The 19,578-nt window shown below is 38.0% G+C and overlaps 1 protein-coding gene across 1 annotated transcript; it reads left to right on the top strand.

The window, feature by feature from the left end:
- Positions 1-14,768: 14,768 nt before the first annotated feature.
- On the top strand, positions 14,769-17,490 carry ADRB1 (adrenoceptor beta 1). The gene has a single exon (XM_044055937.1). It carries the CDS (start codon positions 14,900-14,902, stop codon positions 16,142-16,144), a length of 1,245 nt encoding a protein of 414 aa, XP_043911872.1. The 5' UTR covers positions 14,769-14,899; the 3' UTR covers positions 16,145-17,490.
- Positions 17,491-19,578: the final 2,088 nt, after the last annotated feature.

Genomic DNA, 19,578 nt, shown 5'->3' with positions numbered 1-19,578 from the left:
TGGGTACAAAGCCCGAGGTGAGGCTATGACTGAACATGGTAGTTAGGTAGGGTGCCAGTTCATTCTGTAGTTCGTGTAGAACGCAGCCTGGGATATTGTCAGGTCCCATGGATGCTGTGTTCTTGGCTTTGGAGAGTGTGTTTTTTACCTGTGCAGCCATGATTATAGGAACTTTGCATTCTTCCGGTATAGAGATGGGCCCTCTAGGGGGTGAGAGGGGGATAAAGTTAGCACTGAACCTATCTGCTAGGATGTTGGCAATATCAGTTGGTTCTGTATATTTAGTGCCATTATGCTGTAACTCAGAGCAGATCTGAGTGTTCCCATTTAGATTCTTGACATAGCTATAGAATGCTTTGTGGTTGTCTTTAGAGTCAGTGGCAATTTTGTTTACGTAACTAGCTCTGGAGGATTTTATGAGGGATCTCAACTTCTTACTGAGGTTGACCAGGGAGTTCCTCCAGTCATGGGATTTTACTCTTTTTTGCAACAGTTTCTTTCTTCTGTTGTAGAGTTTGTTTATGGCAGAGGACCACCAGATTGGCTTCCTTTTTTTGGAGGATAACATCTTGGTTCTATTAGGGATAGCATGATCCATGCACTTGTGTAAGTGCTTATAAAGTGCATTTGTGTAGGATTTGGCAGTCATACCTCTATTGTCCGTCCGCATGGGTGTCATGAAGTTTGCCACTTCTGTCTTAAGAAGTGTGAAGTTGGCTTTTGAGAAGTTTTTTTACAATGGTTTCCCTAATTGGGGCTGGGGGTGGGATGTGGATATCTAGGCTGATTAGCTTGTGGTCAGATCTGGCCAACGAGGAATTGACCTCTGGTGTGGAACATCAGTTTCCCATGTTGGTGATGACCAGGTCTAGGATATTGCTGCCCCTGGTGGGGGTGTGAATAAGTTGATCCAAGGCGTTGGAATTTATAAATTCTAGAAAATGTTGAGCAAAAGAGTTGGTACATGATTAGTTTTCCCAGTTAATGGTGGGGTAGTTGAAATCGCCCATTATTAGGGTGTTGGGTTGTACCCTAATACTTTCCAGTGTATCAAGAAATGAGGAGTGTGAATCCTGGGGCATGGTGGGGGGTCTGTAGCAAGCTACAATTTGGATTGTGGTCTTGCCCAGAGTTAGTTGCACTTGGATAATCTCGGATGCATTATGCTATGCAACTAGCCTGGAGGTGGGGATATCCTTAATGAATATGGACACGCCTCCACCTTTAGTGCTTCTTTCTGGGTTAGATGGCCGGAAGGTGTGGTATGAATTGAAGCCTGGTAATGCAGGGGTGCTCTCTGGAGCTTTGAACCAGGTTTCTGTCACTGCACAGATGTCAATGTTCTCCATTTTAAGGAGTGCCTCGAGTGAGTGCATTTTGAGGTTTAGACTTCTAGCATTGAGTAGCATTACCCTCAGATTTTGCTTGCTTGTACCGGTTATGGTGGTGAATTTGTCATTTGAACCTTGCCTAAAAAAGGCACTATAGGGGTGGCAATGACATTAAAACTGTATATTTTCAGCAGTGTATAAATGCTTACAGTAGCACATAGTTCTTATCTCTTATAGTTAATTCAACAGTTGCAAAGAGTTAATGGAACAGTTCTAAGTCATAAATTAAATTTTGTAATTGCAAAAGAATAAATTAATCAAGTTAAAAAATAAAATTAAAGCAGACACAGCTCATAACTGATGAAATATTTTCACAGAATGGTCTGCAAAAGAAAATGTTGTTAAATACATTCAGTTTTGGTAGTAATACTTTTTTATTATTGTATTAACTGTGTAAAATTGCATTGTGACTTGTATCAAAAGAAGACTAAAGGTTCTGTTACTTAATGTGTTTTCTATATAATGTAATCAAAAATACATATCAGTATAAAGTGTTTTGAGCACATTAAAATAAGAAGACGGACTTGTAAGATCATGCTCAACAGGGTTTTAAGGTTTTAAGGTTAAAAGTAATTCTGTTACAAATATGTAACATAAATCAGGTTTAAAATAAGGTTTGCTTAAATGCAGAAACAGAGTTTAGTAATATGTGATCAGCATCCATACTAAATGACTGTGGCTTGGAAAATAAGGAATCTGCTGAATGGGCATTTTTCCCTTACACACTTAAAAACAGGATGTATGCAAGAGCAAAAATGCAAAATCTGCTTTTAAAGAACACTGTGATAATGTGTTTTCCTTAAAAAACGTGTTTTCTGCATATAAAAAGAATGGACAACAGGACATCAGCATTGGCACAAGAACAGATGTTCTTATACAAAGATCCAAATAGAATGCAGGATGTTCACACTGTCAGAAAAGTTGGCCTCTTATAAATTCAGCAAAAATGTTTCAAGACATTGTTAAACAAGGAAGCTTAAAAATAATATTATTAAGTCAGCATTTGCATCGGCATCTGTAACAATCAGTATTGTTTCTACAGGATGAGCAATTCTCCAAAATAGAATACCAAGAGGAAATGTATATGTATGTGCATGACTAAAATTGTATATAAAGATCTGTATTAATCCAGTTATGTTAGGGGTATTGGTAAGGACACATTTGTCCTGGGGTAAATGTTATATCTCTCACATCATCTGTACTATATGAGAAGTAAAGTGGAACAATACTTTAAGCTGCAATGTTATCCTGGATTATTACAAAAAGTTATTTGTTACTGATCTAAGTTGATGCTGCAAAGTATATTCTCTCATCAGTGTATATTCTGCAAGTTTCTGTATGCAACAGACTGTGAATGCAAATATAACCTGACTTTGATTTTAGCAGAATCCAGCCAGCAACACTGAGTGTCTTAAGAAGACTTCAAATCTATCACAGTAAGCAGCACCATATAATTTTTCAGGGCCTTGGTATAATGTCCTATCTGAAGGGCAACAAACTATACTCAGCAGTGCAGCACCAGCTTTTGCTCTTTTATCAGCAATCCATTTCACTGGTGTGGGAATAAAACCCACAGCATTCCGTACCAAAGGCAATGGCACTATCTGTTGCACCAATGACATGGCTCCATGTTTCCTGAAAAATCATGTGACAGTCACAAAATGTGCAAGAGTGCATTAAGGTCTGTATTCTTGAGACCAAGTATACCTGAGTTTGTCATATTTGATAATGGTTCACATGCAAAATTAAAGAATTCAAAAGATTTATTATAAGTGGGAATCCAGATACATACTGCTAGGTGCAGGCCACTAGCAAGCAAATGGGAATGGTGAAGTAACTATACAAACAGTGAAAAATCTCATGATAAATCATACTAGCAATAGTTGCAAGGGTTATCATTTCAAAATTTGGAATATGGGAATATTTCTACTACAGGGACTCAGTTTCCTATGATCTTAGCTTTTAGCAATAATAAGTCAAAACAGTAGATTGCCCTAGTTCACCTACAAATATCGATACAAACTAAAAGTAAATGGTTGAGGGGATATGATGTAAATTGTGGAAATAAAGGAAGATACAATAAACTGAATATCAATAGTAGAAAAGAACAGTTTGAAAAATCAGAGTGAGAGCTGTGACAAGGGAGTGGGGAGCCTGGAAAGGGTATAATGAAAGTTAAGAAGACGTGTGATGGGATGATTGTCTTATTAAATGATTCAATAGAAATGATGTTATTAATGTAATATGTCTAATGCTTTGTATAAAGTTTATGATCCCTGCTCATGAAAACTATGGTATTAATAATATGATAATATTGAAATGTGGTAAAACAATGTGAAAAAAATTGGAAAACATAAATGTTATAAAGGTAAAATACAAAGTAAATAAAATGCTTGAGAGAAATCAGCAGAGACAAGAATACTATTTAAAAACTGCATAAGACTACCAGACTTACAAGCCCAATAAAGAAAATGAATTAAAAAGCCATGGGAAAGTTTGCAGTCATAAAAAGAAGTAGCTAGTTTAGCTACTGAATGTAGATCCTATGTTAGCCATGGGGAAAAAGAAAAGACTAAGACAAATACATTAAGGTCCTGGGAGGATGAGCAAATAGAATTGTCATAACCAGTACTGTCCCACAACCGATACCCTCTCACAACCAGCATCATCTCACAATCAGTACCATTTCACAACCAGTACCCTCTCACAACCAGTACCATCTGACAACCAGTACCCTCTCACAGCTAGTACTGTCTCACAACCAGTACCTTCTCACAACTAGTACTGTCTCACAACCAGTACCATCTCACAACCAGTACCCTCTCACAACCAGTACCGTCTCACAACCCATACCCTCTCAAAACCAGTACCATCTCACAATCAGTACCCTCTCACAAACAGTACTGTCTCACAACCAGTACTCTCTTGCAACCATACCCTCTCACAACCAGTACCTCCTCACAACCAGTACCTCTTCACAACCAGTGCTGTCTCAAGAAATCACTGAATGTGAGACCTGTGGTAGTCAAAAGTTAAAAATAGGTATTCCTCTAATTGTGTCCTCAAGGAACATTGTAGTGCAGTGAAGAATTATCCTAAATGGAAGATAAGATGTCATGCTAAATACTCTGCATATGAAAAGCCACTGGTGAAACCAGACATGCATATAGATACCTCATGAACTGAAAAAGACTTTAGGGTTAAAAAGTTTAATTAAAATGTTATTTTGAATGTTTAAAGAAATTGGCATCAAAAGGTCACATGACTTAAGTTTAATTAGAAATGATCTTTAAAATGTAATTGATGCTAACCGTTAAATGTATATGAAATACATAAAATGTATTACAAGAAAAAACAGGATATAGACTATGGGCTATAGAACTGTAAATGACAGTTCCTTACTACTTGGAAGCTATCTATGTGTCATGTGGTGTACATTCCTTCCAGAAGTTTGCTTTGCACATATACTTCATTGCAACTAGTGACATTCACTGTTATTCTGATGCATAATGCTCATTCTAAGAAATATCCAAACATTTTACTAGTTATGTTTGGTCAAAGCACTCAACTGATCCACCTGACACTCCATCTGGCACTCCATCAGTCCACAATGCACTCTGCCTGCCACTCTGCCACTCCACTAAGCACTTCAGTTGCAGTATATTATGATCCAGGTGTCATCTCACACTGCAGCTATCACAGCATTGGTCTGCAAGACATATAGGTAGATTTAGTCAAGTCACTCTGCTGGCCCTACAGACCATCTACCTGCCACTCTGTTTTTCCACCTGACATTTCCCCCTGCATGAACTGTATGCCAGGTACCAACTAGCACACTGCACAGCACAGTACAGTACAGCACTTATGCCTGGTCACAGGACTCTGCTGATCCACCTAGCACTCTGCTGTTTGATCAGGCACACTGTGTCATGCATGGGGTATGTAGCTTAAAATGCTAATGAAATGGCTACAGGAAGCAACATATCATGTTGTGCATTTATTGTATAGAGTTCATTTTTATTAAAAACCTTATGAATGTTAATTACATCTACATAGTTTCAAATGTTCACCCTCTTTTCATCACATGATGTCAGAGATGGAATATTTGGAGAAGTGAAAAAATATATCTGCAGAAGTGGCAATTTATGACTACTAGTTTAAGCATCTGGAAGTACAGAAATATGATATTCAGTGGGCAACTTTTTCAGCTTTGACTACAAAACTTCTCTCATTGTAAGGGTTTTTGGTATAACACTGAAAGTTACAGCTCCAGAAATTTAATTTATTTCTCACAGCAACTGGAACACTGAAGAAGCCTGAAAATGTGAAGTGTGCTACATTTCCATATGTCAGTGAGGACGAAGTTTAGAATGCATTTAACTCATTTAGTTTTCATGAAGAGGAAAAACATAAAACAGCATAAACAAGAGAGAAATTCAGAAATTATCAGGCCAGCAGGAATGTACCATTATATATATATATATGTATATATATATATATATATATATATATATATATATATATATATATATATATATATGTGTGTGTGTGTGTGTGTGTGTGTGTGTTTCTGCTATCAAACTGAAGAACAGACCCAAAGACTGTGAATTTGGTCATTGAAATGATTCCTTAATAAGGGAAAGAATAGTTTGTAGTATAGGATACAATGAACAATAAACAAACTAATAATATGCCATTATTAAAAGCTGTGGATGTCTTCAAATCAACTGAAATTAAAAGTACACAGTTAGTCAAATTAACTATGGAAATTGCTGTGCAAAAACATAAAATGTAAGTCTAATGCTGTTAAAATGAAGAATGAGATGAAAATGTGTTGCATCAGTAATGAAAATGAAAAATGAGGACCATGTGAGATGGTAGTATAATAGAATTGGAGATTAAAAGAGCAGCCATGAGTTACACAGTAAAGTTCATGCAATTTAAAATAAAGCATCATTTACGAGATGTGGCTATAAGCCTAAGAAGCATTGTCTTCCTTTTAATTAATCTTGTAGAATCTGTATTAGAAAATGGCACTTTGTAAAGATGTGTAAAACGAAAACAAGTGTATTAAAAATTATTTAAACACCAAAAAAATGAAAGTGTGATTTTTAGTACCATCAAATTAAGACGAGCTGATACAATGACATCTGAAATGCACCAGAAGCAGTGAGGAAATAGTGCAAGCGTGACTGTTGGCACTGAGAGCTAAGACAAATACGTACTGAGAATTTATAAACAAGCTGTTGAATTTAAGCCAGATACAAATATTGAATGGAACATTTTGTCTGAAGGCTCTTTTAATTTATATTGGCTAAAAAGCACTTAACAGGGAGCTATTGGCACATTGTTAATATATTCTGACAACTGTCAAGAGCTACTGTGTCAAAAGTTACTGACTTTAAAAATAACTACTGGATCATATTTCAAAATGTAACATTTGGGGTTATGGAACGCATGGGAAGATAGGATTTGAAAAACAAATTCAATGTAAAACCAAAAATCTGCATCAGTACAGAAGCAGCTATACAGTCACAGGAACATCTTGCATGCTGTGCTGGACTATAGCAATAGTAACCTGTATGACTGTACCAGGTCATTTATAGGCTTAGGATGCTTTCCAGGAAAATGCTACACAAATAAATCATGATTTTCTGCCAGTGAGCAGAACTGAGAAAGAACTGAATTTAATTGTAAGCTTAAGCAATACTAAACAGCAGACAGAGCCAACCCAAGCAGTGAAGTATGTTTAGTGCTGTAAAGTACAATGTCTATTTGAATTGATCTGCAAGATCTGAATAAAATAATTTAAAGAACACACTCCTTCTCACTCCTTACAACTGAAGAGGCATTAGGTCAGTAATGTGTAAGTTGTTTTTTCAATATAAGTTGCAAATCATGGATTCCTACAGATAAAGCTAGATGTACAAAACTTCAAATTGTGACCATTTAATATGCTGTAAAGAAGGTACATAATCCTTAGACTTCTGTTAGATATTTCAACACTAGAGGTATTTTAAAGAGCGGTTGCACATGTAATTAAAGGATTAGAGGGCATTGCAAGTATGACTCAATCTGGGTGCTTCATGATTTGATATTTGGACCATTCTTACTAGGTATCATTGTGCCAGATGTCACATTGGGCTATAATATTAAGGTTAAAATATCTGCTCATCACACCAAAATTTATAAAGTGGTCATGAGTGGAAGAGATAATCTTCAGCTAAACAAGGCATGTCCACATAGAGTATGCAAATAAGTGAAATATAGTATTTAATGCAAATGAAATAAGGTTATTCTCCCTAATTGTGGAATACAGATAAAACCCATATGCTATACAAGACATCCTCTTGTAGACAGGAAAGGAACAGGATCTTTCGGGTTACTACCCCCAAAAGTTGACTCATGCAATACATTATAAGGAGTGAGTCCTAGACCTCTTGAAGGTGTTTTCCTATTGTATAGAACATTGGGTAAGCTGTACATAGACAGGGAATTAATGTGATAGAGAACATATAATACAGATATACCAAAATAGAGGACAGAAAATACAAGAAAAGGTGCAGAACGACTACCATGTACAAACAGGATGAGAAAATGTCAAGAACCATATGATATGGACATACTTCAATAATGGGGAAGTTGGATGGATGGGACTGTAAACGATACAGAAAGGAGAAGGAAGAGGAAGAGTTTGTCTCGAATGGAACTGTTTAAGCAGACTCAATGATACATTATTTCATGCAAAGAGTGGTGGGGTCTTAGAATGCATTGCCAGAAGAAGTGATACAGTGTAGCTAAGTGGAAGGTATAAAAGTATTTGAGATAAATGAACAATTAGTTAGAGCAGGGGTGATGAAGGAGGAGAATGTACAACACGAGTGGATTTCACAGAACCTTAACACTTCTGGGTTTTTTTGGCACATTTGGACATTTGTATAACAAATTTCATGAAAACTGTGACACCAAGTAAATACTGCTAGTCCAGCTATCTGGAATTTTGTAAATAATTATATGTCATTTGAAAATATTAATATGATTTATATAGAAATGTGGCACTGACAGCCCAGCTATCTGGAATGTTGTAAATAATTATATGTCATTTGTGAATATTAATATGATTCCTATGCTTGTTATACAAATGTAAGAGAACTGTATGATATGTACTGAGTTTCAAGAATGTAACCACGGTGTACCCTACTGGAAAAGAATAGAAATGTATATAAACTATATACCTGTGCAAATATATGTTTCAATAGTAGAAGCTAGAACATACAGAGTTAACTTGCAAAACTGCAAGAAAATAAATTGAAATTGTTTTACCATTGTGTTATCTCAGTTTCAGTGCAGCAAGCAGATGCAATGTCTAGAGCTAGAGGCTTTAATATTGTCTTGAAACAGAAATAATTACTAGGTTTCAAATGTAAAAGTGTTTAATTGTTTTACGTACGACTTCCAGTTCTGAGCAAATATCTGAGAGATATGTATTTTTCACAGAGAAATGTTAAATTGTGTTAAGTTTCTGTTAGCCTGGGAACTGAAGGCAGATGAAAAATAGTGATGTCATACAGGCTAACCCAGCAGTAATATGTGATATTAATTTAAGAACTCTTTCCGAGAGAAAGACTATGCATTTTGTACCCTGTCTTGGACCTAGAAATATCCCACTCAGCACTTCTGCCTGAGTGTTGTCTGCAAGTAAGTCTAGGGTACAGTCATATCTTTTAGAGACAGATAGGAATATGGTAAAGATTAGCTTAGATGTTTTCTATATTCATTTGAGACTGTCCTGAAATGTTATTTTAAAATATTTCCTGTGATTCTGACCTTTGTACATACTGTGTTGATTAAGTATTATCTTGTTCTTTTATTATTTATTATTAAATATATTTAAACCTTTTAATTGTGTCTGGTTTGTTTAGAGATATTTAAGCTCTTAGAGTACTTGCATATGTATTTAGTGACACTGTACAGGTCACTCTTAAATAGCCTTGAAAGTCTTGGTCACAATTGCCATTTGGATAATAGCAACATTACACAGTAGGATTGGACACCCTTTGGTAAGGGCCTTACAGTAGCGGATAAGTAAGGGTGGCTGCTGGCAGCTGGTACTATCTTATAGTCTGTGCAGAAGGGGGCATAGCTAGTAAATCGGTGCCATCCTTTCCCAGATATGTGTGTGTGTGTGTGTGTGTGTGTGTGTGTGTGTGTGTGTGTGTGTGTGTGTGTGTGTGTGTGTGTGTGTGTGTGTTCATAGGTTCATAGGTTGGTACTAGGCTATCAGCCCTAGGGCCTATACAAGCCTAGCCATAACAATTCCCTGGCTATTTCTTCCCACATTATTTACTTTCCTGGACCCCTGTCTAGCAGGGCGACTGACGTGATCCCTGGGGTGAATTTCCTTTCTCCCATCCAATCGTCAAGGTTCCTCTTGAAGAGGTCCAAAGAGGCACTCTGCTTGACATGTATGGGCAATCTATTCCAGAGTCTGGGGAGTCTCTAGTGTGTGTGTGTGTGTGTGTGTGTGTGTGTGTGTGTGTGTGTGTGTGTGTGTGTGTGTGTGTGTGTGTGTGTGTGTGTGTATGTGTGTGTGTGTGTTTGTATATCAATCAAATATCAAAGTGTGTGTGTCAGCTACTTGGGTAGGGACACAAAGCACTGGTTGGACAGAGAGGGTGCTGGAGGTTTTGGCTTGACCGCTCAGCTGAGATCTTAACCCTATACTTCTGCCAGTGGGGAGTCTTATTGGGGATCTGGATAAAGAGGCATAAACCAGCCCCAGACTGTGATCTCAGTGTGCTCTTAGGAGAAATTGTACTTTGCTGTGTGTGTACTTGCAATCCTCCCAATGTGTATGTCCCTCACTGTTGCCAGTGGTGAGGATGGAGTCTCCTTGATTACTGGGCCAGTGCAGGGGCATCACAAAAACAAACTGCTTTTTAATAAAGAGAGCACTAACTGCACATTATTTTTTTAATTTTCCACATGTCTGAGTGTGGCTTGCAGACATGTCAAAAAAGGACAAAAATTAATTTCTGATCAAAACTTCAAGAAAATGCTTTTACTTGCCTTTATAATTAGAAGCACACACAAAGTACAACTTGTAGATGACTAGCTATACATATTACTCATAAACATTCTGCAGGGAAATCCCTGCACTTCAAGAGACAAAGCATTGATGTTGACAGTCACAAAACTGACCACAACACCCAGCACTGCATGTACTGCCTTTATAGAAGAGGCCAGCTTTTAAGGGGCTACAGAATAACTACAACGTATGCCACTAGGTTTACCTTCGTAAACTCGAATCACAGTGGTTCGAGTGCTCATATGAGCAACTCGAAACCACAAAACTGAAAATGTCGACAGTCAATGTTCGAAAAACAGCATATCAAAAAGCAGATTAGCTGTTTTTCGAACATTAATGTCGAACAAAAAAAACTTTATTATTCTAACTCTGAGATTGCACTACAGTGGGGAAAGGAACCATTTCCAGATCCCCACTATAGTGCACTCTGGCCCAGAATGTTGAGTGTGCAATGAGCGAATCTCACTGTGCTTTCGCTGATTGCACATTTCAACCTTGTTATGTTCGTCATTTGCAAACTTTGCAAACTGCCTTTCGGAAAATTGCTGTTCACCCTTGTGCAATACGCACATGCAAAGGTAAACCATGTCACTACATAATCTACATAAAAAATATAATCTGTTAAAGTAAGTAATGTCTCATATAAATATCTTAGCAGCATTAAACACACTTAGCCATCTGTTTTAAGTGGCCCCCTCAATGTTATGTCATCACGTGTGATAGGTGTTGTCTGTCACCCCTGGCTAAACTACTGCTGACAGTAAAGGTACTTCCTATAAATACCCGATTTCAGCACCCAGAGCTATTTGACTACTCAAAAAAATTCAATAATTTGCTACAATAAGACATAGCCATGCCTCTGACATGAGCTGACATGGATGTCTTGTGTGGATTAACGAGTCTTAGAAATGCTACCACTCTTGTGATAGTTAATGCATTATAGTTCTAATAAATTTTACAGTCCCCAGGAGTACATATCTACAGGGAAATAAATCATACCCTGTTAGAAATAAAAAAGTCAAAGAATGGATTACAATAAACTCACATAACTGTCTCACAATGGATTAAAACAATAAACTCACATAACTGTCTCAGAATGGATGGCAACAATAAACACACATAGCTATCTCACAATGGATGACAACAATAAACACACGTAGTTGTCTGACAGTGGATGACAACAATAAACACACGTAGCTGTCTCAAAATGGATGAAAACAAGAAACACACATAGCTGTCTCACAATGGATGACAACAAGAAACAGACATAGCTGTCTCACAATGGATGACAACAAGAAACTCACATAACTGTCTCAGAATGGATGACAACAATAAACACACATAGCTCTCTCACAATGGATGACAACAATAAACACACGTAGTTGTCTCACAGTTGATGACAACAATAAACACACGTAGTTGTCTCACAATGGATGACAACAAGAAACACACATAGCTGTCTCACAATGGATGACAACAAGAAACTCACATAACTGTCTCAGAATGGATGATAACAATAAACACACATAGCTGCCTCACAATGGATGACAACAGTAAACACACATAGTTGTCTCACAGTGGATGACAACAATAAACACACGTAGCTGTCTCACAATGGATGACAACAAGAAACACACATAGCTGTCTCATAGTGGATGACAACAAGAAACACATATAGCTGTCTCACAATGGATGACAACAAGAAACTCACATAACTGTCTCAGAATGGATGAACACACATAGCTGTCTCACAATGGATGACAACAAGAAACTCACATAACTGTCTCAGAATGGATGACAACAATAAACACACATAGCTGTCTCACAATGGATGACAACAATAAACACACGTAGTTGTCTCACAGTGGATGGCAACAATAACCACACGTAGTTGTCTCACAATGGATGAAACAATAAACACACACAACTGTCCCAGAGACCTGGGACCGCTCTGCTGGATGGGGCGCCAACCTGAGTGCCAAACTGGCACGCGCACAGATGGGCTGCTGCCTCGGGGACCCTTTTTCAATATTACTCTTACATCTCGCTTTAAAACGTTAATAGTAAAAGTGTTCTGAACGATATGAAGTATAAAAATGCTTAAGACTAAATACCTGACATTATCGGCCGTCTGTAATCCTCGGTGATTTACCAGAAAATGATATTATTTTACGGGGAAGAGGGCACAAATATGTGGCAAAATCAGGAAGTTTCTGCAAAATTCTGAATAGATAAGAAGTATATGTTCTCTGCTCAGATCCAAAAGCAGACGTTTATACCAGTAGTAATCCTACAACGTTTGGGACAAGGAAGCTTTCTTATTTTTATTTATTTAGTTTATATATATCCTCTTCTTGCCTAACACAGCTGCACAGCTAAAATGAACGTTGTTCTTTTAAAACACAGAATACAAAACGGGCACTGCTAAGGTGAAGGGTTAATGCAAAGCAGGGAGTACCTGACTGGAGGATTAGAGAAAATGAAAAGTCGGAAATAACGCTAAGCCGTTAATGACTGTCCTTTTTTTCAGATGGAAGCTGTCTCCTTACCTGTCAGCATCAAATTGCATCCTCATAGATGATTCATTGACAACAAGGTTTAACAAATCATAACAATAATAGCAATAATAATAACAATAACAAGAGTAGAATATGAACAATTCTTTAACATCCGTGTTACGTATTTAAGAAGAGATAAAATAAAATGACCGCGTACTGAAGCTGACGAGAAATAAGTGCCTAACAAGATTTACTTTAGTTTGTGACCATACCTCTTAACCTCTGAACAGTAAAAAATCATTGCACTGGCCTTTAAAAAATCATAAGACAATGCATACAAGAGGAAAACTTTATATTTTATTGTTATTTTTATTTATTTCTTTATTAACTAGAAGGGTTCTAAATTCTGGACCCCATAGGACGATAAGAAATTTTACTTGCATAGCTGATTTGTATATTAAATAAGGTATATACAATTTATACCTCTCAGCTGTTTAGATTGTTTACCTAATACTTTTAGTCTGTTCCTTATAAAATGTGTGCTTTTCTGGAAAATCATTAAGGTTAGAAGTTACAAAATAATAACACAAACACGTGAATTCCAAAAATGCATACTAACAGAAATCCTGTTACTCTTAACAATTTTCTAAGTTTATGGGTGCAATATTTACAGTCTGTCCCCATTTGGGGGGCTTTGCCTCCTCATTATTTTATGCTTTGTCCAGATTTTTTGCATTAAGAGGTTGAGATGTTCCAAATGTCGATGTTTATGTAGAAATCAGAAGAAAATGAATGAATCTAGGAGGTGCAATGCAAATCTTTTATAGGGCTACCACCTGTCCCACTTTGCAAGGGGCAGTCCCTCTTTGGGCAGTTGTGTCCTGCAAAAAATTTAAAAAATGGCAAATGTCCTGAGATTTTAGGACAAAATTATTTCCTATATTGTATGTAATAGTTGCATAAAACAGTTATTAACACCTAAATGTTATAAGAAACTGGATAAGCAACTAAAATACTACAAGAATACGCTTTTATTAAGGCAAAAAAAGTGAAGTTATATCCTGTGCATCGGCCGAGTGTATGTTTTGCCCTGAAAAATTTGATGTTTGTACCAACAATGTTCCACTTCGGGCATTTGAAAAGATGGCAAACCTAAAATCTTAGGTTAAAAGCTTGGCACTCTGTCTAAATATTAGCAGTTTAAAGACACGTTTATGACTTTAATACACTCCTTAGCAAAGACTTTTCTTCAGTAGACGAGGAAGGCTACTTAATATCCAGGGCAGACACACCAAGTGAATGACACTAAAGCGTAGCACTTGGTACGTTTACAGAAATAAATTCAGACACAAAGATTGTATATAAAAATTAATTACCATCAAAAACCTTTACATGCACGTTATAAAATTCCTCCTTACTTGGCTGCGTCTCTTAAGCGCCCCTAAATGACTAATTTAAATACAGTATCTGACAAAGACGTTACTTCACACTTTCTATGAATTAGAGCAATCATGGTGTGTTAAAATTACAGATATCCTTAAAAATCAAGTATGCAAAAGGTGCACTCTACATGTTTTGTTACTGTAATCGCATTTTCTAAAGGAGATGAAATACCTAATAAAGCATTCCTGGCTGTAAATTAAACTATAAAAAATATCGTGGGCAGATTTTAATTAAACACTGCTCCTTTAAAAAAGTTCCACGCTCGGACAGTAGGAGGCAGTTCATTGGTTAATTAGCTGGATGACGTTAGAGAAGAAGGCGGCCCGGCCTCGGCTCGCTCTGAGGCTGATCAGCTATTCAGAGGCATGGAGAGCTCTGCAAGGGTGAGATCTCAGCTCTTAGCTGAGCAGTGCTGAACTCCCTAGTTGCGTTCAGGGTTTCACATCTACTGCTGCGTCCCCTTTCCATTTCTACTCAATATGGGAGATGGGTTAACGGCTCCAGACTGCAATAACAGATCCGTCTCCCCAACAGTGAGTTCTGCCAATGGAGCCAAAAGCACCACTCTGCAACAGGTGGATTCGGAGCTGTCAGATCAGTGGACAATCGGCATGGGCATTTTAATGGCAATAATTGTTACTGTCATCATTGTTGGAAACGTGTTGGTGATTACAGCCATAGCCAAAAATCAAAGACTACAAACTTTGACCAATGTTTTCATCATGTCCTTGGCTTGTGCGGATCTGATAATGGGATTGCTTGTGGTTCCCTTTGGTGCTACCTTGGTGATCAGGGGCACCTGGCTTTTTGGCACCTTTTTCTGCGAACTGTGGACATCAATTGATGTGCTCTGTGTAACCGCTAGCATAGAGACGTTATGTGTGATTGCTATAGACAGATACATAGCCATAACTTCCCCATTCCGCTATCAAAGCCTGCTCACTAAGTTGAGAGCAAAAGGGATAGTCTGTGTAGTCTGGGCTATATCGGCTCTTGTGTCTTTTCTGCCCATCATGATGCACTGGTGGCGGGATGGTAACCCTAAAGCCCTGGAGTGTTACAAAAATCCTAACTGTTGTGACTTTGTGACCAATGAAGCCTATGCGATTGCATCTTCTATTATCTCTTTCTACATCCCTCTAGTAATCATGATTTTTGTTTATGCCAGGGTCTTCAGAGAAGCTCAGAAGCAGTTGAAGAAGATTGACAAGTGCGAAGGCAGGTTTTACAACAATCAAATTATCATCACCACTAGTAACGGCAGGCTGAACAGGAGACGACCCTCCAAGATCATGGTCATGAAGGAACACAAAGCCTTGAAAACTTTGGGTATCATCATGGGCACATTCACGCTGTGTTGGCTTCCCTTTTTTGTTGTGAACGTGGTGAAGGTGCTGTGCAGCACGGACATTATCCCACAAAATCTTTTACTGTTCTTCAACTGGCTGGGTTATGCCAACTCTGCTTTCAACCCTATCATCTACTGTCGGAGCCCTGACTTTAGGAAAGCCTACAAGCGATTGCTTTGGTGTCCTCGGCAAGCAGACAGGAGGTTGCACACAGGATCGGGGGAGCTGTGGCGCCAGTCGGAGGGATTCTTCAACCCTGCTGATCCCCCGACTGTGGGGACCACTTGGTCAGAATACAATGGTATTCCGGAGGACAGCAGTGACTGCAGCCTCGAGAGGAATGGCAAAATTCCACATTGTGAATCAGAACTCTAGTTATAAAACAAGTACAGAGGATGCACATCGACATGCCTGGAAAACAAAAAACATATTTTATTTTTTGGATTTCTTTTGCCACATGGTTGCAGTTATGCTACCAGAAGTGGTGGATGTAACTTAATGGTGGTCCCGCTGAGAGAGAGAGAACGAGCGAGAGTCAACGGGATTCGAAGGGATTCGAACAGTCACCCGGTTAGGAAACTAGTTCTCTCTGTAGGGCACCGTCCTCTGAAAGTGTGAACAGAGTGACAGCAGCAGCTCCCAAGGGGAAATAGTGTTGCTCTACTGCAGTCAGTATTAGGAACTTGCCTAAATAATTTTGACCTACCCTAGCAATGGCCTTTTACATACACCCAGTCACTCTTCTGCCAAACTGTTGCTCTGAAAAGGGAACAATCGATCTAGTTTCAAGAACTGTTGCTCTGAAAGGGAACACTCGATCTAGTTTCACGACAGCATTTGTCAATAAGCAATTTAACTTTGAGGTGTTGGTGGGGTGATGGGGGCACAACTGTATATGAACTGCAAATCCAGCACAAAGGCTTCTGAACGTGTGTTTCAACATAGTCAAGTCCACTGTGAACCTTTAATACCATTTTGTTACTATAAGAAAGAAGATATTTTAACACCTTTTTTGCAGATCAGTAATTTGCTTAAACCCCGAAACAAACATGATCAGGAGTATTTGGGTAGTAGAAGGTTTATATTTTGCTGCTGTTGAAATGTTTTTCTTTTTAAAGAAGGCTAGTGGACTGCTCGTTTTCCTTTTGTTTCTTGGAAATCATATCTCACAGAGCCCCTACCTCGAACTGTGCATATTGTACAGAGTACTATTTTGTTTACATTAAACAAACACTTTCTTAATATATTTATCAAAAATATATAATGAAAAAAAAACAGGGAGTTTTATAGCATGGCAAGTGCTGAACAAACGTGGGCAGTCCATATGTGTTTGCTATGGTTATTAAACACGCACAGATACAAAGCTTTTTTGCACAGTTTTAGGAGTCCGCAACAAAAAGATGGTGGTGTTGCAGAGTATGTAAGGAAGGTAATGATTTATTACACAGTCCAGTGGCTTATATCTCTTGTGAAACTGTTACTGTTACTCTTAAGTGATTCTTGGTTGCAACAATTGACTGTACAGTGTAAATGTCCACATTAAAACTGAGAAAACTTATTTTTTTATGTAAAAGTGCTACATAAAGCTGGAGTTAATTTATATCTTGTCTATATCATACACATTGCTATGTCCTGTGTTATTTTACTAAAGTATTTATACTGCGGTATAACTGCTGTGTAATTTTCTGGTCAGAGGTGCAATAAATGAAGTTGCAGCACTGAATAAACTGGTATTGTTTTTTTCTCCCTCTACTTATAACATAGCAAGTGCATACCCAGACCTGTTGCGTTGTGATAGTCACGGAGACATAGTTATCTAGGGAGGCAGAAACAGCATACTGGAGAGAGTCATGTTGATAAAAGTTGCAGAGCTGGTGTGCGTGTGTGTGTGTCTGTGTGTGTGTGTGTGTTGGGGGGGGGGGGTGACGTGACTGTTAAATGTAATTCAGTAAGTGTTCTTTAGTCTGCTACTGACATTATTCTAGGCATGCCATTTGCCCATTTTAGTTTGTCAGTATGTGAAAAGTTATTCTTAGCTGACCAAATAGTTAACTCCATTTCCAGTCCTGGAAAGGAAAGTAAAACAAAATGGTAGCATTCAGGTGTTGCTTGTGATTATTAATTTACAACTGCCTTACTCCAGACTGAACAATGAAAGGGATATTTTATTTGTTAGTATCTTTAAGTAACATAAGTCATAATAAATAGACAAGTATTGCTCTTGTGATATACAGTGTTGTCTTTCAAATTTACTTCAGGTACCTTATGTATCTGATACAGAAGAATTTTAACATACAGTATTATGCCAGGAAAAGAGAGATTAAAAAAAAAAGCCTTGAGACAGTAGCTGTGACACACAAACAGACCTACACACACATACAGAACAAAAGAGGAACTGTCCATTTAGGTGCTAGAAACTCTGATGTAGCAACCTATGCTTTTCATGGAAGATTACGACAGCATGGCAAAATGAACAGTGTTCTTAACTGAAATTGTCTGTCTTATTTCAATCACACTGATTTTTCAACCAAGCATTTTGAAAATTCTGGCTATATAAAAGTACATAAGGGTGAGTACTTTAAAATTCTGGTTGGGGTAGCATTCATTGTTTTAGTTACAGCTGATGATTAGTAAGTGAAGACTGTCACATACTCTGAGATGTTTGGCGTAACAGCACAGCTTGTCTTCCTACTTATCTATAGTACCTCTTCTAGGTATGTAGCCACCTGCTCTCCTTTCTCTGCCTGTCTCCTACTGACTTGTTATGGTTGTGCCTATCCAATGACAGCTACATGAGTAGTGTTAAATTCCTACTGCAGTACTGTAGTGGGTTACATTTACAGATGGGTTTCCTCAATGTGTGTTTGTGTCCTTTTTCATTTCTGATTCATTTCAAGCATACTGTTTATGTCCCTGTTATACTTTCCATTTTTCCTGGTTGTCTAAAATTGAGCTGTGGCATTAGACAATAGTGTCACATTTGTACAGCTGATGTGGTGTTAATGGTATAGTTTCATATCTTAAATACTTTTCAGCAGCATCAAATGGTTTATTAATGATCCATTGAATGGCCACACCCTGATTCCATGATGGTAAAGACTATAACAAGCTTTCTAGTGCTAGGATACTTGAAGACAGGCTTGGTAAGTCACTAGTAAAGCCTCTGCTAAAGCCTCTGCCTTTCAACTCCATTACCTGGAGTTCAGTTGTATCTTCTGATTACTGTTGGTGTGGAGGTTGAATGATAGCAGGTAGCATATTGGCTTTTGATGCTAGGAGCATCAGAAGGCTTGGAATTCTAATGCCATTGTCCCAACACCTGTGTGGATTTATGTCTCACTGCAGCATTGAGGGAGGTAGTGCATTTCTGAGAGCGCCTTTCTTCAGATGAGATATAAAATCAACCTCTCGTCGGCCTAAGTCCACAGCAGCTTAGGCAGATGCTAAAGATCACATGGCATGCATTGTTAGAATAGCAGGGTTATTTTTATTTCATTCATTTCTTAGTGAACTAAACACTCTAGAGGTCATAAGCCTCTTTTTAAAGAGACAACTGGAAGCAGTGCCTCATTAAAGGACTTTTTTAGAGCCACCTAGCAGTCAAACAGAACCTGAGGGAATCAAACATGTGTACACATAAATTCATGTCATTGCTGATCACCTCATACATGCTGAAGGTGTCATCCTTCAAGTAAGAGGGAACAGTTGTTAATTTTACTCCCATCACTACTTTCTCTGCAATCAAATCTTTAATTCATATCTTCCTTCTTTTCCTCTTACTGTGCGTGTTTGTGTGTATCTCCCTCTCT

The sequence above is a fragment of the Protopterus annectens genome, chromosome 14.part0 (genome assembly GCF_019279795.1).
Source record: "Protopterus annectens isolate FY-2018-M chromosome 14.part0, PAN1.0, whole genome shotgun sequence".
Classification (NCBI taxonomy): domain Eukaryota; kingdom Metazoa; phylum Chordata; order Ceratodontiformes; family Protopteridae; genus Protopterus; species Protopterus annectens.
This window is presented reverse-complemented; position numbering and strand designations above follow the sequence as displayed.